Raw genomic sequence first — 26236 nt, forward strand, 5'->3', positions numbered from 1 at the left:
CTACTTAGATTTTTTTTTTTTAAGAAAAATATTAGAAAAACAACAGAATTTATTATTTTTAGTCTGTTTTATAAGTAAACTAAAAATGTTATTAAATTATTAGACTAAAAAATTAGATTCATAACTAAAAATAAAAAATTGGACTAATAAATTCAGAAAGTTTTTACATACTCATAGATTGTGCTCTACTATGGATAGAATGACATTTCAAATGAAAGAGATCATATCCTAAAATGTCATTCTATCATTAGATATACTCATATGAACACAATTCAAGTCGCATTTCATGGGACATCTAATAATTTCCACTCATCAACCAACTCTCCAAAACTCTCTTGTTTATTCTAAGGTCCTAAGTACTAATTCAATCCCAACTCACTAGCAGAAAGACCAACTCAGAATCATTTACTATTCCCTTAGAATTCTATCTAAGGAATCCAATTGCATGATATCCTAGTGTAATCCAAGTGCATATGCAGACTGCATATTCCAGTATTCTTTGGATTGCTTCACCATGTTGTTTCGTTCGCTAAGTAGCCTCTCTTTCCAGTAATCATTGTACCTGGGAAATTTTCTTGTGATTGTAATGGCAATGTTCACATAAGATATAAAATGTGACCATGAAACGGATTGATACCTTCTTTTCATTAGTAGACCAAGTTCTAACATGCGTACTTTCTTAGGATAAACTCCATCCTGCACAAACAATGCAAGTAATTTAAACACAAAAGCAAATGGAATATGGTTTAAAGCTCTATATTCTAACTAAGATAAGTGACATTAATCACAATATATCTGTAGTCATATTGTGCCCATGCTTTGTGTATAAAGGAAATAAAGGCAATGTTGGTTATGTTATTGGCAGAATGCCTTATTCCACATTTTCAATATAGGCTACAATCTCTCATCATCTTATATACTGTGGAAACCAGGCTAACAAATTGCTGATAGAGACAGATATATTGAAGCCATGGTCCTTAAAGAAATAGGCCTTGCCTTGCCTTGCCTATGCCTATGCCTCTGCCTCTGCCTTCACCAATATTTATTTATTTTCCTTTTTTCAATCATGATCTGTGGCGAAGGCAATGCAAAGAGTTGTTCATTTGTCTTCATTTGAAATACTGAAAGTTAAGTGCAAAATGCTTACCTCTCTGCATATGGGACACTTAGACTCAGGACTTGCAGCTTTAAGGCCTTGGAACATCATCACAGAGGCAGCTGAACAGGCACATGACTTGCAGAAGATATGACCACAACCCAAAGCATAGGGGTTGAAAACCAAATCCTATCATATCACAATCCAAGCATATATGTAAGAGATAATGATACACAAAATAGCTGCTTTTTTTTTTTCAGCCTCCCTAATGTAGCACATAAATAGGATCTCACCAGACATATTGCGCAAGTTAGATTATACTCGAGCTTGATAGAATCTGGAAGAATCAACGTCATTACAGCGTCACTAACATTTAGATCACACTTAAAGTGACCATACACTCCATTGAGTTCACAACAATCTCGTCCACTAGAATTCAGATAAAAAGCACCCAATTCAATTAGCCAAGGTGTGTGTAAAAGTTCAATGTGCTCAGTGTGCATCTTAGATTTGAAATTCTTTCCATTCACAGAGCTGTGAACCTAGAACAGAATATCAATGACAGGAGTTAACTACATAACACTCAAGTAGAGAAGTACAAATGAAAAAAAAAAAAAAAAAAAAAAAGAGGGAAAGGGGGAAATGACAGTAATGTGGCAATGGACTAATGTGATGCATACTTTATCATATTTCTTAAGTATTTTCCTCATGGCAATAGCATTCATTGCAATGTACTCAATTAAAATTCTCCCTTCTTGTGCGAGGGCTTGCCTATCATTTTTAAAGCACTGTCGTAGGCGCAATACATATCTCTGCATTCCAGACGCAACATGAAGATCAAGAAGATGCTTAACCCTTGAACCGAAGAACCCTACTATATCTGATGCTTCCTTCATCAGCTCCGAGAAGAACTTCTGATCACACACTACGCATATGGGAACCGAAAATAAATTACTAGAAAATAAAATAATGTTCACAGGATCAACAAGAAGACGCACAATAATGTTAAATAAGTATTATTTTGCTTAAAATACATTAAAAACCCAATGGCATGTAGTGTAAGCTCTGATCAATTGCAAAGAACTAAGATGATCAAATACAAGGAAAACAACAAATTAGGAATCATAGAACACCCAAATTAGAGGATTGCTGAGTAAAATGTTCACTAAAAAAAAATACAAATATCAGCTAACAATTGACATAAGCAACAATCAAATTCAAACCTATTTCCAAGTAAATTATTAGGATCACAAGAGAATCATCTACGTTTTGATGCAGGTAGCTTTAATCAGAAAATTTCTATATGCACAACACTAACCCTCTCTCCCAACTAACACTCATTCCTGAATCTCATCATCACCACAAAATGTTAAAAGCCAAACAACAAAATACATCTGAAAGTTCTGCTTCCTATATTATTATTCATTAAATAAACAATAATACGGCCTTTTACCCCACAAGTACAATATTTAAGCGGTCAAAGAGCCTAGAAGCATGGTCAAACTCTATAAGAGCATCCAATTCTAAGTGTCAGAAACTACCTAAACTTTTATTGCCAACAAAAATCAGTGTATGTAAAATGCTCCTGGAAAATTCTTTAAAAAACAAAAATTGCAGACCTGGGCAGGATTGACATTGGCACAATTGATGGTTAGGAAGATCAGAAACAAGGGAAGGAGAAGAAGAAGAAGAAGAAGAGTGCAATGGTTTGCAGGTCTGGCAGCTCTTGAGAACTTTCTTCAACCTCACATATTCAATGTGCGCGCATTTCTCATCCAACAACTCCCTCTCTTCCTGCAGATACTCCGTGAACAAGCACCCGAATTTCATCTCTGCTAATTAATTAAAACAACACGCAGTAGTAATCAACAGATTAATTAATTAATTAATTATGAGAAACAAAATTATTAAAATAACGTGTTTGTTTGTGAAGGGTACCTGAAAAAAAGAAGAGGAAATAGATAACGGTGAAAAGTGAAGGCGTTTAGGGTTACGTATCGCAAAGTGTGTGTCTCTGATGGTTGAAAAGAGAAGAAGCTAAGCATGATAGTTGGGTTTGGGTGTGAGAAACATAAGGAATCGAATGTGAATGTGAATGTGAATAAGAGAGTAGAGAACGGAGCAAGTAAGAATGAATTGAATTCGAAGCCACAAAAGAATGAAAAGAAGCGCGCTTTATTCGGAAAATTCTGTTTTTTCGTTATTCACTTATTCTTGGTCCCAACGTAACAAAAAAAAAATAATACTTGTCAATCAACCACGCTTTGTCCTTTTTATTTTATTTTATCTTTTTTCTTAAACTATTTTATCTTATTATTATTATTGTTATTCAATTAACTTTATATAAATTTAATTTTTCTACATACTAAAATGTTTTATATAATTATTTATTGTCAAATTAAATAATAAAAATAAAGAATCAAATTAAAATTATTAAAAACATAAAAAATATACTTTTTAGAAGTTATAATTATATATATTTTTTAAAAATTTTGATTATTTAAATTTTTTAATACAATTACTAAACAAAAAAAATCAATAAATTATAATTCAAATAGCATAATTATTCGATTTTTATTTAGAGTTATGAGATTTGAGTTTTATTCTTAACTAAAAAAATAAACAAAAAATAATTTTTATATTATTATACTCAAATATAATTATTAAATAAAAATATTTTTATTAAAATTCCGCTAGGGAGATAATGAAGAAGTACAGTAGATTTTGAATTTGGTCTAATACAAGAAAAAAAATTCAACCAGTTATTTCAAAAAATTAACCATCTCAATTCTAATTTACCAAAAGAATTTATCCAAATACCCTTTTCTCCTCCAAAGTATCCCATTTAGGGGTGTCCGCGGATCGGATCGGATCGGATATGGCCGAAAATTCGATCCGATCCGCACAATTTCCATTGGATCGGATATGATATTCGCACTTTTTAGTGCTGGATCCGATCCGCAAATGTGCGGATCGGATCGAATATCGGATATATCCGCATAATTAAACCTTCTCTTTTTAATCATATTTCAATGTAAAAAAATTCAATAAAAATATTTCTCTCATACTTTTCAACTTATTTATTCGTAAAATATTTTTAAACAAACTCTTTCGAAATAACAAAAATAAAATAATACAATATATGAATAATAATTACTAACTAAAACATACAAATAAGTAAATATAATACTAAATATATATATTATTTATTTTTTAATTATTATTGTGCGGATCTGCGGATACGCGGATTTAGAGCAGATATCCGCGATCCCGATCCGCAAAAAGTACGGATCAGATCGTATCTGCAATTTTCAGACCGGATGCGAATATTTACCGCGGATCTGCGGATACTATCCGATCCATGGACACCCCTAATCCCATTAAGAATTAAAATAACTATCTGTACCCAGTAAATTGATCATCCATTATATTTGACATTTTTGAAATTAAAATGTCAAAATTATTGTTGGGTGTAGCGAGAATGCGAAAACGACGTGACAGTGCTGTTAGGCGTTTGCAGTGCGTACATTGGCATCAGCCGTAGCTATGGGCGACTGCGGCTGGTGTTTACTTGGGAAGAGAGGAGGAGACTAGGCAAGAAAGAAGTCATATTAGATAAGAGAGAGAGAGGGGCCTTTTTTTTGAGTTAAAGTTGCAAATCTTTATTTATTTTAAATTTTAAATCAAAAATTATTAAAAATTAATTAATTATTATTTGATGTTAATTTTAATTTAATTTCTTATTATTCACATTGTACAATAAATTGATTGGTTTCCATACTTTCTCTATTTTTATATCCATACTTTCTCTATTTTTATATAAAATATCTGAACATAATTTTTTTCTCTTTTTAAAAAATTCACGTAAAAATTTTTTTCCTAAAAATTCATCTAGAGCCCCTAAATGAATTTCTTTAACTCCGAGGTCCATTCCCCTCCAAAACTGGAATTGATATTTTCGAAAACCCTAATAATTTGAGAGCAACACCCTAATCCCAATTTCCAATTCGCCATTCCAAATTCCCAATTCCCACACCATCCCTTTCTTTTCTCTTCTCTCAGACTCTTTCACCGGCCGATGCGCTCCTCCGATTCACCGCTGTGAAGCGCATCCTTCTTATATTGTAGATCACCCAACCACCAACGCCGCCGCCGTCGCAGCTCGCTGTCGTGGCAGCAGCGTCCAGACCGCCCGGCCAGCATCCCACAGCGGCTCCTCCATGCTGTTCGTCGTCGCGGCAGCAACATCTTCCGGTCACGATCCGCCTGCTGGTTTGTATTTGTTGATTAAATTGATTATTTATATTTAACTGGAAGTTTTCTATTGATACACTTGTTTCGCTTGTTTTTATCTGGATTTCATGCCTTCCTGATGTTTTATGGATGTAATAGCTTGTGAATTTTGGTTGTTATTAGCATTGTTCTAATTGTTTTCTTTTTAGGGTTACGTTTTCTTCTGTTAGTTTTAAATCTGTGAAACTGTTATCTAATTTTAATTTGTTATTTTTTTTAGGCTTTTGAATTTGTGAAATTATTAGGGATTGAACTGTTTCTACTCCTAGTAGTTTGCGTATCTGCTGCGACTTAGGATATGAGCTTTGCAAGTTAAATGCATTAATATCCGGAAAACACAAATGCAAAAAAAAAAAAAAACACACACACACTAACAGGCTTTTGTCATTTAGAAATCAGGAGGATGACTCAGGAGGATAGATGATTTCTCGTGAGTTTTAATATTCTCATTGAAAGAAAGAATCTTACTAGTACTCTACAACTATAAAGATTTTGCTGCATTACATTTGTGCCCCCTTATGCTAGATGATTATTCTCTTCTACTTGATTTCTGCATCCATCTTAATTTGAAATTTCGACTTGTTTTGCTTGTGTGTTTAATATGGCTTCAAATTATTTTGAAGTATTCTAACTGATTACATCACTGTTTGATCAAATGAGATCTTGAGTTTTGGCTTAATGCTTATATCCTTCTGTACAAAAATCAGGTATTTAGCTAATGGCAAAGACAAAGGCAAGTCGCACAGGAAAAGTTCCTGGTAAAAAAGGTGGTATTTCACATTCTCCAGACTCTGATAATCAGCATGTGGATGGTGATTGGATCATTGTGAAGAAGCAGATAGTCAATATTTTGGTGCCTGCCGCACCTTGTAGCAAAAGAACCTTAATGGCAAGCCCAGGACCAAAAGACATGCATCCTATGCCCCCCGAAACAGCAAGTAATCACATGCAACTACCCATGGAGACATCTACCATGTATCCTTCAGGCAATGAACCTGAGAATACAAGTTTATTGACCGCCCCAAAGGAGATTTTGGATGTGAGAAGTGGTCCTCCTTCCATACCTAAAGCAACTTCAGTCAAGCAGCCAAGGGTTGTTAACAGAATCAATTCACAAAATCCACATCAAGTGAGTCTGATGAAGTCACCTAAGTTACTGGGATTATCTAATACATCGAAAGCTATTAAGCAGCCTAGAACATTGCTTGCACCAAGAAGATCTTGCAATTTGGTAATTTCTTTAAATCAAGGGCTGAGAGCATCGAACCTTGAGAGAAAGCTTGAACGAGCTGGTGGGCTGACTCAGTGGCTGACATCACTTGGACTAGGCCAGTTTGTTAGAATTTTTCAGGGGAAGAGTCTCAACAAGTATCAGCTGGTAAATTTAACCATGAAGAAGCTCAAGGATATGGGTGCCAATGCGGTGGGCCCTCGCCGGAAGCTCATACATGCCATCGACTGTGTTTGTCAACCATACTGTTTTGAGGCGTTATAGAAGTTAGTAGGGATATTTTTAATTTTGGTAAAACATGGTCGCTGTAAGCCCCTGCTAATGCCTAGTACCTTAGCCTCAAAGAGGATGCTTGGGCCAGCCTTGTTATCTGCAGAGATTTGTACTTTTGTAAATAAATGTAAGCATAGCCTACTATTTCACTGCATCCTGCTTGGGTTTCAGTGTTTCACTCAGAATCTCAATCACAAGACTTAGGATCTACCTATATCTCAATTGTTCCTTGATGGTCATATATCTAAAAGCTCGAGGAAAACATTGGTGGAAAATGGAAAAAGTAGGCTGTGTTGGTGATAAGATAAGATGTGGTAGGACGAGTGAAAATGGCTAAAGGATGAGGACAACAAATGACAATGCCGAGATTCTGTGATTATTGTTATTGGATTAAACGTGTGATAATAATAATTATTAAATCTGTAAAATAAAAAAAAAAAATTGTTCTCTTGCTAGTTGCTAAATAGTTTTTGTTTGTCGAAAGCACCTATGTGGCAAAGTTAATATTCTACTATAGAATAATAAACTTGAAAAAAAAAATTGAGACTTAATTTTTGCCTTATTCTATCTTGTCCACTTTCCTTTTAATTTAGGAGATTATTTGATATGATTTATATGTAAATTACGATGGATTTTGTAATTTTTATAAAATATGTGCTTAACTATCTTAATTTAAGAGTGATTAACTCTTTATTTTACTACTTTATCAACTTTTTCATTTTAGAGAATCTTAATCTTTAAAATATATATTTATTAATAAATTTTGCTACTCAATAAAACGCCAAGTAGAAACTAAAAAGGGTTGATTCAACGTATATAAAAAATAAAGGTGGATACTATAATGAAGACTTTATAATTGTCTTCATGTGAAAATATACTCTTTTGACCTTTGGATGATAGATTGAATGGTTAGATTTTAATATTTATAAAAGTGTTGTTTTTGTTTAAAGTGTGGCTAAATAAATAAATCACACTTTTTAACAAAGCATCTTCATAAAAAGATGTTTTTGCCATCTTCATTTGAGTAGTTGCCAAAAATAAAAGTGGTTAGATTTCAAGGTTAGATTTTAACTAATATGCGTGTAGTTATCAATTAATTTTATATAAAAAATATAAAATTTAAGTTTTTAATGTGTGTATATTAAAATAAAAAATTTCAACATTTTTATTTATAAATTTGAGAGTATTTATTCATTTTACTTTCCAAAAAATTTTAGACTACACTAAAATTAATTAGTTTATTAGTTCCCAACACTTAATTTTGCAAATTACATTAGTCAATGACCCACTTCGCTTTGTTAACCCCTAACGAAACTATCCTACGTGTTATGTTAAGTTGTCGTATTAGGGTATGAAGAAGACAAATTGATCCTTAGACAAATTACAATCAGTTTAATCCTTTAAAATATTTATTATTGCGTAAATTAATATCTAAAATTATTTATTATAAGACAAATCAGTTCCAAAAATATTTATTATCAAGAAAATTAGGCTACCACAAACATAAAAAAAAATTAAGCTATAATATCTATTTTTTACTTATAGAGATAAAGTTTCACCCTTCGATAGTACAGTTACCTAAATCATCTTGCAATAGCTCCAAAAATCACTTCTAGCTCTCATTGGTCTCACTATCTAGTATCTAGTATCTACTATAGCATAGGCAATCACATAGAAGTGATGAAGACAAAATTCAAGACTAAGGAAAAATGAGAAGGTTGGACAAAATAATGCTAATGGAGTTTCACCAAAAAATAATGAAAGAATATAGGGAGAAGCAAATGAAACTGAAGCACATGAAATGGTAATTGAGACTGGAACACATGAAAGCTGGAAGTGGAGGACCTCAATTTCAAAATCCTGTAGCAATCAATAATGTACAAGATTTAAGGAATGAATGTCCATGACTCATTTATTGTGCTTGGAATAGTATAAGAGACTGCTTTCAAATCAAAACTTATAATCCAAATCACACTTATGCAAGAAAATTTGAATCTAACCTGGCTCATCAAAGTTTGGTGATAATCAAGTTGGAGAAAAGGCTCCGTGTTCAGCCTCATTATTTAACACATGAGAAGCATTTGATTACATAACGATTGAATTTAATGTGATCTGCAGTAATAAAATAATTTACAAGGTGAAAACTCAGGTGTAGTCGACTTCACATAAAGCTGATAACTGAGAGCCGTTAGATGATTTGACTGATTTGACTAAATTTTCATTTAACGGCTCTCAGTTTTCAATTTCGCGTGAAGTTTATTGTACCTGAATTTGCTCTTAAACGAACAAGAGAGAGATATGTTAGCAATGAAACGGCCAGTATAATAATAATAGCCTAATTTCTGTTGATAATAAATATTTTTGGAGACTGTTTCATCCTTTAACGAATAATTTAAAAACTGATTTGTCTGATAATGAATATTTTAGAAATTAAATTAATTATAATTTATTTAAAGATTAATTTATTTTCTTCATATAAAAAACACTTATCGTTAAGGTGATTATGTGGCAACTTAAAGTGATATGTAGAATAATTTTATTAAGGAGTTGATAGAGGAAAGTAGGTCAAAAACTAATTCAACTTATAAAATTAAATGTTAAGGATTAACTCTAAAATTTAATATGTATTTTTAGGCACGTTTTAATTCAACGCTTTATAAAAGCTTTTTTAGTTGATATTCTTAGCATGTATTCAAATGAAAAAAAAAAAAAATAAGAGTAGGGATGGGGGAACAATTCATGAATGTTGGTAGCTAAGAGCATTATAATATTATCAAAAATATTATTTGTACATTAAAATTAATCATTAAAATCAGCCACCAATATATTTATATATAAATATATATATGATTTAATTTATTTTTAATATATATTTATATTTTAACATGTATTTTATATTGACTTTAGTAGCTGATTTTGGTGTACATGTATCATAACTTATTAATGATTGACTACTTGTCTAGATCTGCTAAATTAGTTGTCTCACCGCGTTTGTTCACACTTCAGTTCCAACGCTCCCATCTTGCAAGTAACCATGTTTGTTACTTCTTTCCTTTCCATTTTCATTCTCCACTGCTTCCAATCGTTTCCAAGTAACTTTCAATTACCCAATATAAAATTATATAAAATCCAAAAAGAGATCACGTAATCATTTGGGGTCACACATCCAACTCCACTGTCACCTTTGTCGTATAAACACCGGAACCCTAATTTTTTAGGGGAATCGAGGTTCGAGAAGATGGTAAATCTTGACACCGGAACTGTGTCACAACAACTTTTGGAGCCTCGTCATTCAACCAAAGCTTCAAAGCTTCAAACTTTGGGGAACATCATAGTCTCTGTTGTTGGAACTGGAGTTCTAAGTCTCCCCTTTGCTTTTCGGATCGCTGGATGGGTTGCTGGGTCGCTTGGTGTTGCAATCGTCGGCGTAGCCACCTACTATTGCATGCTCCTTCTTGTCAGTGATCTTTCTTCTCCACTCTTTATGAGAAAAAAAAATGCACAATGAATGCTACCTGTTTGTGTAAATGCTTTGACCTATCTTATGTTTTATTAGATCTTTGTTAAGCTAGATCCAGTGAATCTAAATTACAACTTTAATCTTTAGGAGAGATGGATCTAATTCAGTGATTGGTGATACTTTAAGGAATGTATATAATCATATTTATGTTGAAATTGTTGTTAGCTAAGAAAATTGTGAACTTTTTGTACATCATGATGGTTTGGGCTTTCTTCGATTTGGTTTACTAATGAATGCTTTCTTTGCCTACTTTCATAAATTTTCCTGGTGGGGTCCTATGTCAATAACTTTGTCTAGCTTTGATGATATGATGATATCATTACAAAAAGAAAAAGAGACCACAATGCAAGTGGATGAATCAAAGTTTCATGATACAATGATATGTCGTTTATTTTTGCTGCTGCTTTTGTTGTGCACATGCCTTGTTATCTGATAGTTTTGCTTTATGCTTTGTGGTGCAGGTTACGTGCAGACGGAAGTTGGCTTCAGAAGAACCACTAGTGGAAGCAATAACTTATGGAGACCTGGGTTATAGGAGCTTTGGAACCTCGGGTCGCTATATGACAGAGATTTTGATTTTGCTGGCACAGAGTGGAGGATCGGTTGCGTATTTGGTATTTATTGGACAAAATCTCCATTCTGTATTCCAAAGTTATGGATTTGCGATGAGCAGCTTTATATTTATGTTAGTGCCAGTTGAAATTGGATTGTCGTGGATAGGCAGCTTATCTGCTCTAGCACCCTTTAGCATTTTTGCTGATGTTTGCAATGTCCTAGCCATTGGAATTGTGGTGAAGGAAGATATACAACAGATCCTACAGGGTGAATTTTCGTTTGGACAAAGGACCACAATCACATCCAACATTGGGGGATTGCCATTTGCAGCAGGCATGGCGGTTTTTTGTTTTGAGGGTTTTGGAATGACACTAGCCCTAGAGAATTCTATGCGGGATAAATCCAAATTCCCAAGATTGCTGGCTCAAACTTTTAGTGGGATTTCATTTGTGTACATTCTTTTTGGGTTTTGTGGTTACATGGCTTTTGGCGAAGAAACCAGAGACATTGTGACTCTCAACCTCCCTAGAGATTGGTCATCTCTTGCAGTACAGGTAAACAGCTCTCATACTCATATTTGACATAAAATGCTTATTCTTAAACAGTGCATCTACAGTTATATATATATATATATATATTTTCAAACACAAAGTTAAAACAAAACACACAATTTTTGTTTTCTTTCCTCCAGTAATTTATATTTGAAGTGGATAATACCTGATCCACTTGTGGATATATCCTTGTACATTTCCTTGGTGTCTAGTAATTATAACTATTGATATCACTTTCATTTCGTATTTGTGCTTGGTGTCATATGACTCATATCAAGGAATCTGTTCTTACCTCATAGCACAATTCCTGAATTGTGTCTGTATTAAGTTTATTATATCTTCTTGTGTACTTTTTACTGGCTGTGTACACATTGAGGATTCATCCCTAATACATGCTTGTCAAGTACTAAGCATTGCAAAGAGTGCATAAAAAGGCCAATTTATATTTCTGTTTTCAGGAAATTCTTATCTTTTTTATTCTGTCTTCAAATTTTGCCTTTGATTGCATTGCTTATAAGGAGAGTCTGACATCTAACCTTTTATCTGATAACAGGTAGGATTATGTATGGGGCTTGTATTCACATTCCCAATCATGTTACATCCAATTAATGAGATTGTTGAAGGTAAATACAAAATCGTCCGGAGGGACAATGATGAATCGGCAAGAGTAGGAAAGATTGTGATATACATCAGCCGTGCAGTGGTGGTGGTTGTGCTTGCAGTCTTGGCTTCTTTCGTGCCAGAATTCGGCGTGTTTGCATCATTTGTGGGGAGTACTATATGTTCAATGATGTCATTTGTATTGCCAGCCACATTTCACCTAAAACTGTTTGGCCCTTCTCTAAGCACTTGGCAGAAAGCCTTAGATTTTATTGTGTTACTCTGTGGATTATTCTTTGCTATTTATGGCACTTACAACACAGTGGTTGGAGTTTGATGCTTCTAGAGGTTGAAGATGTTTTAAAGTTTGTAATTTGCTTGTAGCATAAATGTTATAGGGTGAATTATACGGTAAAGATGTAAGTTTACAGATCTTTCCTTTTATGGGATGAAAGAGAGATTGAAAAAGCTAGGATCCGAACAACAATAAAATAATAAAAAATAATTATAAAAAGAATTTATATTCTCTTTATATAGAGTTTTAATCTGTATAGTAGAGTGTTTCATATACTCCTAACCTAAAGATATCTAAAGAGGATTGTAAATCTAGAAGGAAAAAAGGACATTGTTAGTCTTCCAATTATTTGTTGGGTTTAAATGAGTTTTCACTCTAAATCCTCACATTGGGATGAACTAATGAGGCTATGGATGAGGAAAAAAAAAAAAAAGGAAATTTGTTCTACCATGCATAACTACTAGATTATAAAATTATCAATCCCAAAGAGAAAAGGCTATTATATTTACTTAAATTACATTCAACTCCTTCTCAAGCCACCAATTTGTTTCATTAAAAGCTAAAATAATTAATTTAACTTCAAGAGTTGATATTTCAAAAATAATTTATATTTGTACCATATTTTTCTATTGTAAACATGATCAAAGAATACCCATGGGTACTCAACAAATACAAGTAGCATACATAATTAGATGAATACTTACAATAAACTTTTTTTATTTATTCGATACGATATTTCTCAATTCAATATGTTAAAAACTAATCGGTCGCGAATTTGAGTTTTATTTAAAAGTCTGCCGTTAATTAATAAATTGTTGTATATATAAGATATAATTCAGATTTTCGACACTTGTTTAAACAAACAAGTGAAGTGTGTTAGCCAATGAATTGTTGTACATATAAGATAGAATTCAAATTTCTGACGATTATTTAAACGAACGAGTGAAGTGACCATCTGATCAATCCATGTATGTTAGTAACATGATTTATAGTTCCCATATATTCTGACTAATGGTTATGAGTGTTTTTTTTTTTTTTTTTTTGATAAAAAGCTTTAGTGGCTTTTTTATATCTAAATTTGTGAATGAAAATTAAATTAGAAAATTAGTAACCAAGAAAAACTAAAAGCAAATATAGAAATTATTTCGAGAGTTACTTGAAATGGTGATTTGGGCCTGAACATGAGGTTTAGACTCTTTCTAAGGCAGTATCCGACTTGTGCTGGTATGGTATCGAGGTGCTGCTGTCCAAGTTTCTCGTGAGAAGGTGGCGGGTGATACCTACAAGAGACTCCGATACTTAATTTAGTAAAAGTTTTAGGCAGATTTTTAATAGATTAGGTTCTGAATATATCTGAAGGTGTCATTGAATAGTAGAATCGATAACCACTTTTTAGAGTAGTTCTTTTTTTCTAGAAAAGTTATTAAGATCTCTCTCCTACAAAGACAGGTGATATCTTAGGTATTAGTTGCTCATTTAAGTAAGTAAAGTTGAATGAGGCTACTTTTATTTTATTTTATTTTATTTTTTTGGATTTTTTATTTTAATATTGAAGAGTGAATAGTCTTACGTTAATATTATAAAAAATGGAGTTTCACAGTATTCGGAGACGCTGTTCTGTGCAAGCACAATACGCAGAACACGTATTATACTGATGCAGTCTGTGTATCTACAATACGCAATTCGTGTATTATAATTTAATATTAAAATAATACAATACGCAATTTATGTATTGTCTTTATAAATTAAAAAATAAATCTGATCTAACAATCCGCCTTCTATAAATTTTATAGTCTCCAAAATTTTACAAACACCATAGCTTCCAATATTAAAGAATTATAGCAATTCTTATCTAATATCTAAAAAAATGAACTACAAAAAATTACTTTTATTAAGTAGACTTTCATTTCTTTTAGACCTGACTATAATCTCATGGGCAGGGTATGAACAAAAATCAAACATACCATGAGTTACATTGAGGGAAAAAAGGTGTTTAAAAGCACGGGTTAAGTTATTCTTGTTTCTTTATTGGAGCACTATAATTGCAAACTACTATTAAAGAAGCACACCTGTCCTGGGGTGTTTATTTGGGGCATTAATTAGACATTGATGTGAGTTTTTGTTGTTTTGTTTTTGTTTTTTATTTCGTTTTATTGTTCTTTAAAATCAAGCCGTCATGAGTTAATGTTAGCATACGTTACCTTTCTCTTTTGTGACAGTTAAATATGACAGCATGTGAAAATAATCAAAATATGAATGAATGATTCCCTATCAATTAGGATTTGATTTGATTCCCTATCAGTTAAAGATTTGCTTTGTAGAGTTCTCCACTGAATCTATGTGGTCCAATTGCAACAACATATCTGTGAATTCAACTGCAATATCTTTTAACTTTAATTGTGATCATAAATTCATAATATTATTTGATTTATTATTTTTTTTAGCATTTTTGTATGATATAAAAATATATGACATTTTTGTTAATTGTAACTATTGGCTAATTTTTTTTTTATATTGGGTTATTTTAGTGTTTTTCATTAATATTATGATGTTTTGGTGTAATACAGTGATATAGGATAAAAAGAAATCGTGAGTAACAATTTTAAATAAGACAAAAAAAATTAAAAAAAGTTAATAGAAATCGTGAATTACGATTTTAAATAAGACAAAAAAAAAAGAAATTGTGAGTCATGATTTTAATTTTTTAATTTTAAAAAAATGTGATTTATAAAATCGTGAATAACGATTTCTTTTGTTATGCAAATCATAAGTAACGATTTGTATTGTGCATCACACTTGTGAAATACACCCATTTTAATTCATACCAACGTAATACACCCTTTTATCCATCATATAAAAAATAATTAACTCGTAATTATTGCAACTGCTGTAAATGCAATAGTTAGATTTTTTTATTTAATTTCTAAAATCTTTTTTATATTATAATTTTAAATAAACCAATCAATTTTAAATAACTTTTACTAAATCATGTTATGATTTTGTTTTAAGTACTTAATTTACTCTTTCGATTATACATAAAATATCAATTTTTAATAATTTAGTTATAAATATATTACTTTCTAATAATTCTTGTATCAAAAGGCAATTATAATTAAATCTATTTAAATAAATATTAAAAATTTAAATTTTATTTTGTTTATGTAACAATTTATTAATCAATAATAAATTTTTAAATAAAATTTTAATCCGTAATAAATTAATTTTTAGTCTAGCAAATTATAAAGGAAATCACGAATGCAATTTATTAAACCATGGTAGGATCCACTATCCACTTTATGTTCACCTATAGATGAAAGTGAAAGTGACAAAACAATTATTAACCATAAAAACAAAAGCAATAACACTTGACCTGACAAGTGAAACAGTAAACACCAAGAACAAAATTTGGTTGCATTCATCATTACTATTGAAGCCGCAACTTTGTTTTTTGTCTTGACTAAGGTTTATAGCTTTACTCAGCACTTTGCTGGGACACATTGATAGGCATTAGGGTTGTTGTTTTATGTTGTGGTAATCTTATCCACATAATAACTCCATTTCTATGGCATCAAGTCATTTTCCTTTCCATAACTGTGCATGGTCACTTCATCATTCTTCTTTCGTCATCTTATGGACTTTACTCAACAAGGCTTAATAGATCACACACCATTATTATGCAACCCACTACTGTTTCTATTCCAATCCCTTTAGTGGATAAGATATCTCATATCCCCTAACCAAATTTCCCCTAGCAAATCACAATAATTCACTTTAATAGCTCAAAGATCTACAAGAATAATGACACTTGTGATACATTTATTTGGTGAAGATATGTTTATGTAAGAAAATGATAGTTGATAATCATTAAATTGATTGACATAATAGGTGTTTATATTTTAATTAATATTTTTATAAAAAAATATATTTATATGAGTAATTTTTTATTTGCTATTCATCAATGTTACGGATTCGAGTCATGGCCTCAACGGTTTAAAGATGACTAGGCTCTTAAGCTCAAATCGTCCTCTTACGGCCCAAGAATTCGGAACAAATTATTGAATTGATCATCATTCAAAGAAACTTACCCTATTCAATCGATTGAATCGAAAATCATGAAATTTGTCCGATACTTATTTAAACGGACGAATGAGCTGACCACTCGACCAACGCAAATTGATTATTTATAGGGCTTAGTTAATAATGTATTTAAATTTTAAAACGTTCGTTAACACTATTAATACTAGGATCTTGGTGAATAATATATTTGTCAAGTCTCATTTTTATTAATTATTTTTATATAATATAATAAACATAAAATTATTTTTATTACCCTCTAGTTTAAAGAAAATCCTTGGGAATAAAATTGATCAATTAGTAGAATTCACTCATGTTCCAGAAGACTCTCGAACCCCAGCCACTGAATACCCTCTTACAAGTCCTTACTCTTTCTAGCAAACTTCACTGCGAAGACCATCTTTTAGGAGGATTAATATGATTTTTCCTGTTCAGGTGCAAACAACTCACGATCAACATGATCCACCTATGCACTTTTATGAGAACGGAAAACTGTTTATATTTCTCATATAAATGACCACTTCATTTGGGATGTTGATCCTTCTATGTGTGATTCTGACTGTGACTGTGCTGACCAATAGAGAGACACTGATGATGAAGATTATGCTAGAAGACAGAGGAACAAGAAAAAGAAGAAGAAGTTACTACAGGCCCCTTGCTCCTTTAAGCGACCTGAGCTTCCTGATGATACTGAAACCAATGTTCTAAAAACCGGACTGGACCGGTCAGTTGAATCGGTTAAACAGGGAACCGGTTAAATCGGGAACCGATGAGAAAAACGGTCCGGTTCTCCTCCTAAAAACGCCAATTTCAAAACCGTTGAAAAACCGGCAAACTGACAAAAAATCGGCCGGTTGGGCCAGACCGAAAAACGGCCGGTTCTTAAAAAAACAAACCCACACCGCGTCACTCACCCCCCTCCCCCAAACACCTTCGCGAATCAAATGCCCTCATTCCCTCACCACTCACCAACCCTAGCTTCTTCAAGAATTCAGAACCCAAACCAAAAACCTAGCCTCTTCAACGGATTCGACGCCGCTGTTCATCATTGTAGGCGCCTCCGCGGCCTCCTCCTCCCCCTGTTCCAAACCAAATCCCTAGCTCAGCACGTCGTCGTCGCGTCGTCTTCTAGCTTCGCTGTTCGAGGCTTCGAGTTCGAGATGCTTGCCGTGGTGTCGTCGTCGTCGTCTTGCTCTCAGTTGAAGGTTAGTGGCACTGTTTAGTGATTCCCTTTTATGCTCTGTTGAGTCTGTGTTGAAACTTGAATGTATGATAATTAGTGATTTCTGAATCTGAAATGACGTAAATCATTGGTTTTGTGTTGTTGAAATTATGTTGTTGAAATGGATTTGTTATGTTGCTAGCATGCTGCTGCCATTTTTTAATTTTTGAGTATGATGTTTCTGAATTTTTGTTAAAATAGTTATTGATTTGAAGGTTAGGGTGATTATTTGTTCTGGAACTGAGTCTGCTATTTCACTGCCTGATGGGAAAGTAAGTTCTCCCCATCCTCCATTGGATTCGTCCTGCTTGTCGCCCTCTTGATGGTCAGTGACTTTGGTGTGCACTTGTTCTTCGTTTTTCATTTTATTCTCTGACTCTTTGTTCTGAAATCAACAAATCATTGAATGATTATATTGATTATATGGTTTTGTGTCTTTGTTCAAATTTGCAGAATGTCCCCGGAATTCTTTGCTGAGAACAAGAACATTGCAGGATTTGATAATGTAGGAGTGGCGTGTCTGATTTTTATGTTTCTATTGATTTTGTGATTTGTTTGTATTTATATTATGTGGATTTCATATCAGCCAGGAAAATCTCTTTATACTACTGTTAGAAAGCTCGTGGAGAATTCGCTTGACTCAGCGGAATCGATATCGGAGCTTCCGGTAGTTGAGATAACCATGTGAGTTTGCATTTGAAAGTACAATGAACTAGTAAATGATTGATTGTTCCACGCTAACATGGTTGTTGCAGTGAGGAGATAAAGAAAAGCAAATTTAATTCTATGATCGGTCTCATTGACTGCGGGCGAGTTGTTGTGCAGTTGTACGATGATTATGAGACTGAGAAGGTCCATGAGGTGTGTTTGATTACATTATTGTTGAGTTAGTTATGCCATAATGTGAAATACTAGACTATGTCGAACTGTAATGTTGTGTGGTATCAATTTTTAATTATAGCAATACACTTGAAGCAAGTGGAACGAACTACTAATTTTTTGTGGCTTTGCTGCGCTGCTGCTGTTTTGTATTTTTGTTTAAATCATTGAATGGTTATTTGATTTCTAGGTTCTGGTTCGACTGTGCTGCTGCTGCTTTGTGTTTTTGTTAAATTTGTAGATGATTATTTGATTATTTAGCTCAGGGTTGTGTGTTTTGTCAATTTGCCTGACTTTAATATTAATTAAGTGCTTTGTAGCTGTATTTTCTCTTTAAAATTTCTTTTCCAATCTTGTATTATAGTGGAAATTGAGATGGATTCTACATTTTAGTACTCCACAATTTTGTATTAAGTGCTGGGAGAGTAATACTTTTATGCTGCTGTTGTGTTATGCAATTTTGTGACTTAATTATGCTCATATAGTTATAATTTATTTATTATTTTATTATAAAATGGTTTTTCTGGTTGAACCACAGTTAGACCGGTTGGACCAGTAAACCAATGAACCAGTGACTAAAACGGTTTGATGATCGGTCCGATTTTCAGAACCTTGACTGAAACAGCTTCAATGCTCAGAAAGAAACCAATGATCAGGAAGACGAGACTATCTCGAAAAGACTCCATGGATTATCTTTATCAGCCAGTTAGTACAATCCCATGCATTGCCACTCTCAGATCTTATGAGGAAGAATTCCCACCTTTAGTGACCCAAACTGATGAAAAGAAAATCACTAGGAGACCTTATGTGATACCTCAAGGAATCACTCCACATGGACATCAAGCAACAACTCCTCAAGAAGAAGTGCTTAATTGGCATACAGATAATGCAGTCAGCCAAAATAAAGTACTACTCTGGATAGATCACACTCTTGATGCTCTTGTAGAAAAAACTGAAGGTCTCTCAGCACAATTAGGTTCTGTGGTAGAACAAGTGGCTGAACTCAGAGATCGGCTCTCTGCACAAGCTTTTCAACTTGATCAAGAACTCAAGGCCTATATAGATAATCGATACTTTGGCCCATAATTCCACAAGAAGAATAGAGAACTGGATCAAGTCAAGGCCCAACTTCGACAAATTGAGATGGACAAAAGCAAAACAGCTGTACCTTAAGCACTGGCTATAGACCCATTATCCATGTATCCCAAACCATATCCCTCATATTCACCTGTTTTGTTTCCTTCGACATATTCACCACCAGAGATCCCAAATTATGACTCCATCTTCAAATTCACATATCATTTAGCCAGACAAGTAAACACCAAAAAATCCATCTCTCCCCAAGGATGGCGTTATTCGTCTCAATCTCAGCCACAACCACCACAGTCTCAGCCTTCTTTCCAACCCAGGCCTCATCCTCCTTGAAAACCAGAAAATTTTTTCAGAGAAGAAACACCTTTTAATGTCCCTACAAAAGATAAGCGTATCAAGGAAGGGTCACCTGCTCCAGGACGGTCAATTAATACCCTTACTCTGAATAAATCACGCAGTGAGAAAATCACTGACGAATCTGATCTTGATGAGGAAACTACTGAATCCAGTGAAGAAACTGCTGAATGGTCTGAAGAAGACTATGAGGCAAACCTATCAGCAATAGCCATGGTTAACCCTGTAGAAGAAGAAGAAGAGGAAGTAATCTTTGAAAGAGATGAACCAGCAACTTCAGCTAATCCTGCACCTGCAGGATCCTTTAAAGTAAAAACACCCAACAAATGGTTCACCTTTGATGATATTCCACTGGCAAGATACAGGGAAAGGTTAAATGAATTCAGTGCTTGGATTGAAACTACCATGGCCAATCCAAATCTTTCAAGCACACAAGTCCTTGCAGATTTCATAAATCGGATGACTGGCAATCTCTGAGAATGGGCTAGCAACCTTTCTGAGTATGAAAGACTCCAGCTCATTAATGGTACCCCTACTCAGTTTTTGGGAATAATACATCAAAAATTCTTGGGAGACATTACAATTATCCAGAAAAAAATTTTTGAAGAATATTTTAAAATGAAGTGCTGTTCACTTAACAGAAAGGTCTTGGAAAGGCATTACAAGAAGATGGTTGCTAAATATTATTCTCTAGGAGGAAATAATAACCCGCCACTCAAACAAGTCATCATGGCATTCTTGTCAGATGAACTCCAGCCAGAATTACAGCGGATGATGATGGCTCTTCGCAAAGAAGTAGCTACTACTACCATTGGAGAAATATATCAATTGGCTCTAGCTGCTCTTGACAAATTATGCGAACAACAACAAATGTTCAAACAGCTCAACAAAAATTCAGGCAAACTCAAGGGAGCATGCAATAAATCTTATTTGAAGATCAAATGCAAGGAGTCAAGCACGTGTGATTGTAAGCCAAAGAAAAAGACACACTGGCAACCACCAACCAAGTCATTTCACCAGAAGGCATTTAGAAGGGGCAGAAAGAAGCAAAAATACCGTTATTTCAAAAGAAGAACACCCCATACTAAGTCAAACAAATGCTTCATTTGTGGAAAGCAAGGCCACTTTGCTAAATCATGTCCTCATAAGACAAAAAAATGAGATAAAAATACTTCAGTCTTTAATGGATGCAGCTTCCATCGAAGATGAAGAAGATCTTGAATCAGTACTTGAAGAACAAGAAAGAAAAGATAGAGAAACCGAATATGTCTTCCAAGACTCTGATTCAGAAGAAGACCTCCCACCAAGAAGGTCAATCTTTTCTATATCCTCCATTGCCTCTATCACAACAAGAATTCCTAAAGGATCAAGCTTCCCAGAAGAAGAAGAAGAACTTGGATACCTTGGATCATTAGGACTGAAACAGATTGATGGTACTCCTCGTCCTCATTTCGATTTAAAAGTCAAGACATCCGTCTATGACAAACCAACAAAGGCTGTTGCACTAATGGATACTGGGTCTTGTGCCACTGTCCTAAGACCACATGTCTTACCAAAAGAAATGTGGGCACCTTTTTCAAAAAGGTTTATAGCAACTAACAGTGAGATCTTCACCATCAATCTTATTTTCAAAAAATCCATTGGTTTGGAAATATTTGCAGGCTAAACTACTTGACTCAAGGTACTGGGAAGCTATCTCCCAGATAAAGATGTTTTGTTCGGCTTTGATGCATTCTTCCGAACCCATGGATTGCATATCAAACCTACTGGCCTAAGTTACAGAGGGCAATTTTTGCCTTTTTCAGGAATACAAAGTATCCTTGAAATCCAAGAGGCTCCGGAAGAATATAAAGAGATCCAACAGCTACTCCTTAGTGTCTGTTGTGACAGTCATGATCAATTCAACCACCCTGCACCTTTGTGGAAGAATCCAGAATTTTATGTTCGCCTCTCTTTCAAAAAGAATGAGGATGTCAACCCGACAAAGGCTACACATTCAGGAATGAACCCTGAAGATCTTAAACTAGCAAGAGCTGAATGTGCAGCCCTTCTTGTTCAAGGGCTCATTGAACCAACTAATTCTAACTGAGCGTGCCAAGCATTCTATGTTGAAAAAAGGGCCGAACAGAATAGAGGAAAGAAGAGGCTTGTTATTGATTATAAACCACTTAATGTCTTCTTACAAGATGACAAGTTTTCTCTACCAAGAATCTCAGTTATTACACAGAGATTAAGTGGAGCAAAAATATTCAGCAAGTTTGATCTAAAGGCTGGATTTTGACAAATTGGGCTCCATCCTGAAGATAGGTACAAAACAGCATTCTGTATACCTGAAGCCCAATACCAGTGGACGATGATGCCATTCGAACTCAAAGTAGCACCATTCCTCTTTCAAAAGGCAATGACCAAAATCTTTGAGCCCATATTACACTCCACACTCATCTACATTGATGATATCTTACTGTTCTCAAAAGACGATGAAGCCCACAAGGCACTCCTGGCCCAATTCACTCAAATTATCAAAGATCAGGGAATCATGCTATCATAAAAAAAGAGCTCTATTGCCAATAAAAGGATTGAATTTCTTGGGATGGTCTTCGAAGATGGATTCTTTCAACCAGGAGATCATATTGCCAAAGAATTAATCAATTTTCCTGATGAAAATATGACAGTCAAACAAGTCCAACAATTCTTGGAAATCGTCAACTACATCAGAGACTTTATCCCAGATGTGACCAGACACACCAGTCAGCTGTCAAAACTCTTAAAAAATAGGGGTGTCCATGGATCGGATTGTATCCGCAGATCTACGGTAAATATCCGCATCCGATCCGAAAATTGCGGATACAATTCGATCCGCAAATTGATCGGATCGCGGATATCTGCTCTACATCCGCGTATCCGATCTGCGGATCCACAAATTCGCACAATAATAATTAAAAAAAAAATAAATATATATATGTTTGGTATTATATTTACTTGTTTGTATGTTTTAGTTAGTAATTATTATTCATATATTGTATTATTTTATTTTTGTTATTTAGAAAGAGTTTGATTAAAAATATTTTAGGAATAAATAAGTTGAAAAGTATAAAAGAAATATTTTTATTGAATTTTTTTACATTGAAATATGATTAAAAAGAGAAGGTTTAATTATGCGGATATATCCGATATCCGATATCCGATCCGATCCGCACATTTGCGGATCGGATCGGATCGGATCCGGCACTAAAAAGTGTGGATATCATATCCGATCTGATCTGATGAAAATTGTGCGGATCGAATCGAATTTTCGGCCATATCCGATTCGATCCGATCCGCGGACACCCCTACTAGAAAAGAAGCCCCCCACCATGGGGACTTGAGCAAACCACAGCTGTCAAAATCCTGAAGAAGATAACACAAGACCCCCTCCTTTAAAGATTCCCAGCACAGGGAAAAGGATACTGTAGACAGATGCTAGTGATGAATTCTGGAGAGCAGTGCTACTTGAAGAAATTGATGGGATAAGACATTACTGTGTGCATGCTAGTGGACAATTCAAAGAATCTGAAAAACATTACCATGCTACTTACAAAGAGATTCTTGATGTTAAAAGAGGAATAGAAAAATTCAATTTTCACCTCAGTTCTTATCTTTTCATTGTGGAAATGGATAACACCTCTTTCCCATCAATGCTGAAAATCAAGAAAAAAATTCTGCCAAACTCTCAATTGCTAAGGTGGAAAGACTGGTTTTCTCGCTATAAATTCGAGGTGAAACACATCAAAGGACACCAAAATACACTTGCTGATTTCCTCTCCAGACCTACCAAAGAATCACTCCCCAAACCAATCCATTACATTTGCACCATGAGCACATACAATCCTCCGTACACCATTTCATTCCCTGATTGTCCACTTCACAGAAGCTCTTACAGAAGAAAGGTTGGTCCTTTTCCACTCAAAGCAAAACCCCAGACAGAGTTCCAAATAGACTGTCTAGCCAGACAACCCTTGTTTTACTAGCTACATCAGCTCCTTATCGTAACCCAAATCTATCCAAATCCAAGGTATTTCAACATGGATACCCATTTTTGCACTATACCAATAATCCAAGGACCTATACCAGAAGAAATGATGTGGTATATCTGGGCTCTTTCCTCCATGTATACGTGTGCTATCATAATACCACTCTTTCCTGTGTATCACATCCTGTGTAATCGCACTCAAGCCCAATCTCATCTAGTCCGGTTATTCTCTATGTATGCCCCACTTGATGCATGGAGAGGAATGTTATGTAATATGCTTGACATGCACCAACTATGGGATAAATCCTCTAAGACACAACGGAAATTCTGTTGTTTTGTCACCCTACAGAAGAATTATTTCACTGGAAGAGACCCTCACACCATGAACAGAGTCGATATTGTTGGATACTCTACCATATGGCCCACGGATGAGAAGACAATCCTAAATGCCTTGGCCAAATACCTTTGTCAACTTTGGCAACCTGGATTATATGGAGAGAGAGAGAGAGATATAGTTGAAGGACTCCCGTTTCAAATAGATGTTCCACCAATAACTCTTCAGGAGTTTCAGTCCAGATCCATAACTTCAGGAATAATTAAACAATTTGGACAATACTCCTTTTATACTCCAAGAGACCAGCCCAGCACGTCTACCCATATTCCAAATAGAAATTCTGAAGAAGATCTGAATTCTGAAGATCTAAATGGAAGAGTATATGCTTTACCACCAAGCCCAACAAGGGTTGATGCAGGGATACCCAATGACACTGAAGGCCCATACTCATATCCATATGATCCGTATCTAAAATATGCCTAAGACCCGAATGAAGGAAACACTGAAGACCCGCTTGCATATTTGCAAGATCCGGATATGGACCTTAGAGCTGTCAATTTGGCCTCTGATGAGACATCATCCTTCTCAGATGGTGATGGGACCTTCCAGAAGATTATTTCAAGCCGTCCCTTTATTAAAGCAGTAACCCCACTATGTATAATTATTAAGTGCTTTAAAATAAAGTGACCTCTGTCACATGTGTAAGAAAGACCATACAGAGATAAGGTTTATCCTTACCCTCCAGTTGGCATTGTATGATAGGCTTGTTTAGATTCCACAAGATATCGATGTTATTTAGAAACCTCTATAAAAGGAGAAACTCACCTCAGTTTGTGATCAGATCTCAATAAACATTGTAATATATCCACTTTTCCTATCTCACAAAATGTTCTAAATTTTCATTCTCTCTCTGAAAGCTTAGCTAGTATTATTTCCTTCTTCCTCAATCCAATGCCATAAAGTATGCTTTGAGATTGTCTCTGCAGAGGATCCTGCTCATCAGAAAATGGCATGGATAAGATCCATGGAAATTTCTCATAGTAAAAAAGGGACTCTGTTATAATGCTAAGTTTTGCTCGGACCCTTTAATCTCACTCATTTTAATAGTTACAAAGAGTGATTGGAATAAGCAAACAATGTATTATTTTATTGTCATTTTGAAGTATTGGAGATTCACTCATGTGTATTTAACAAAAGTTAAATAAAATAAATTTTAACTTTTTTTATTTTTCTAACCTTTTACATAATAGGCTTGTGCCCAAATTGTTTTTAAGAATTTAAATTTGTTAATAGGTAAGACATGACCTGTTAAAAGCTAAGTGAGGATTCACCTGACCTATTTTTATGTCTAGAGAAATATCAAATAGTTAGTCAAAATATCTCATTTTTTCATTATAATTGATATATAGATAAATAAATATTTTAATAAATTTTTTTGTAAAAAATAATTTTGAATATATTTTTATAATTAAAATTTATATTATTATTAAATGAGACTGGAAGACTAATAAACAAAAAGACAATAATTGAAATTAAATAAAAAATAAAAGAGATGGATTAAATTGAACACAAAAAGAATCATTCTACTTTTTATTCAATTTTTTTATGCAACAAAAAAATAATTCACTCAACTTAACTTATCCACATCATAGATTGGGTATTGAATAAAAAAACATCACTTAACTTTTTATTCAATTTTTCTATACAATAAGAGAGAAATTCACTCAACCTCATTTTTTCACACTATGGTATTTTATCATGAAACCAAAAAATACTTATGACACTTTTTTTTAATCTGTCTATGATGACTACAAAAAATTAGGAGGCATTTATAAAGGGTAAGTACGATTTTGGTACC

General features: G+C 33.9%; 3 protein-coding genes across 5 annotated transcripts; 2 read left to right on the forward strand and 1 right to left on the reverse strand.

The window, feature by feature from the left end:
* Positions 1 to 154: 154 nt before the first annotated feature.
* On the reverse strand, positions 155 to 3246 carry LOC107605528 (SPX (SYG1/Pho81/XPR1) domain-containing protein / zinc finger (C3HC4-type RING finger) protein-like protein). Of its 2 annotated transcripts, none has more exons than XM_016307429.3 (7): positions 3035 to 3246; positions 2716 to 2931; positions 1777 to 2021; positions 1390 to 1638; positions 1148 to 1285; positions 638 to 696; positions 155 to 562 (listed from the first exon to the last, which is right to left on the reverse strand). In XM_016307429.3, the coding sequence occupies exons 2-7, from the start codon at positions 2924 to 2926 to the stop codon at positions 454 to 456; spliced, it is 1011 nt and encodes a 336-aa protein (XP_016162915.1). In that variant the 5' UTR covers positions 2927 to 2931; positions 3035 to 3246; the 3' UTR covers positions 155 to 453. The 2 variants fall into 2 exon arrangements, with proteins under 2 accessions (XP_016162915.1, XP_016162916.1); XM_016307430.3 differs by having other exon boundaries at positions 317 to 562; positions 2716 to 2928; positions 3035 to 3170.
* Positions 3247 to 5229: 1983 nt separating this feature from the next.
* Positions 5230 to 7101, forward strand: LOC107605529 (Sterile alpha motif (SAM) domain-containing protein). The gene is made up of 2 exons (XM_016307431.3): positions 5230 to 5368; positions 6097 to 7101. The coding sequence occupies exon 2, from the start codon at positions 6108 to 6110 to the stop codon at positions 6882 to 6884; it is 777 nt and encodes a 258-aa protein (XP_016162917.1). The 5' UTR covers positions 5230 to 5368; positions 6097 to 6107; the 3' UTR covers positions 6885 to 7101.
* Positions 7102 to 9863: 2762 nt separating this feature from the next.
* ANT1 (aromatic and neutral transporter 1) lies at positions 9864 to 12759 on the forward strand. 2 transcript variants are annotated; one of them, XR_015886122.1, is made up of 4 exons: positions 9864 to 10350; positions 10875 to 11522; positions 12073 to 12538; positions 12657 to 12759. XR_015886122.1 is itself a non-coding variant. In XM_016307433.3 (3 exons), exons 1-3 carry the CDS (start codon positions 10132 to 10134, stop codon positions 12454 to 12456), a joined length of 1251 nt encoding a protein of 416 aa, XP_016162919.1. In that variant the 5' UTR covers positions 9864 to 10131; the 3' UTR covers positions 12457 to 12633. The 2 variants fall into 2 exon arrangements, 1 of the variants encoding a protein (XP_016162919.1); XM_016307433.3 differs by lacking the exon at positions 12657 to 12759 and having other exon boundaries at positions 12073 to 12633.
* Positions 12760 to 26236: the final 13477 nt, after the last annotated feature.

Source organism: Arachis ipaensis, chromosome B6, assembly GCF_059453495.1.
Source record: "Arachis ipaensis isolate K30076 ecotype BB chromosome B6, ASM5945349v1, whole genome shotgun sequence".
Classification (NCBI taxonomy): Eukaryota; Viridiplantae; Streptophyta; class Magnoliopsida; order Fabales; family Fabaceae; genus Arachis; species Arachis ipaensis.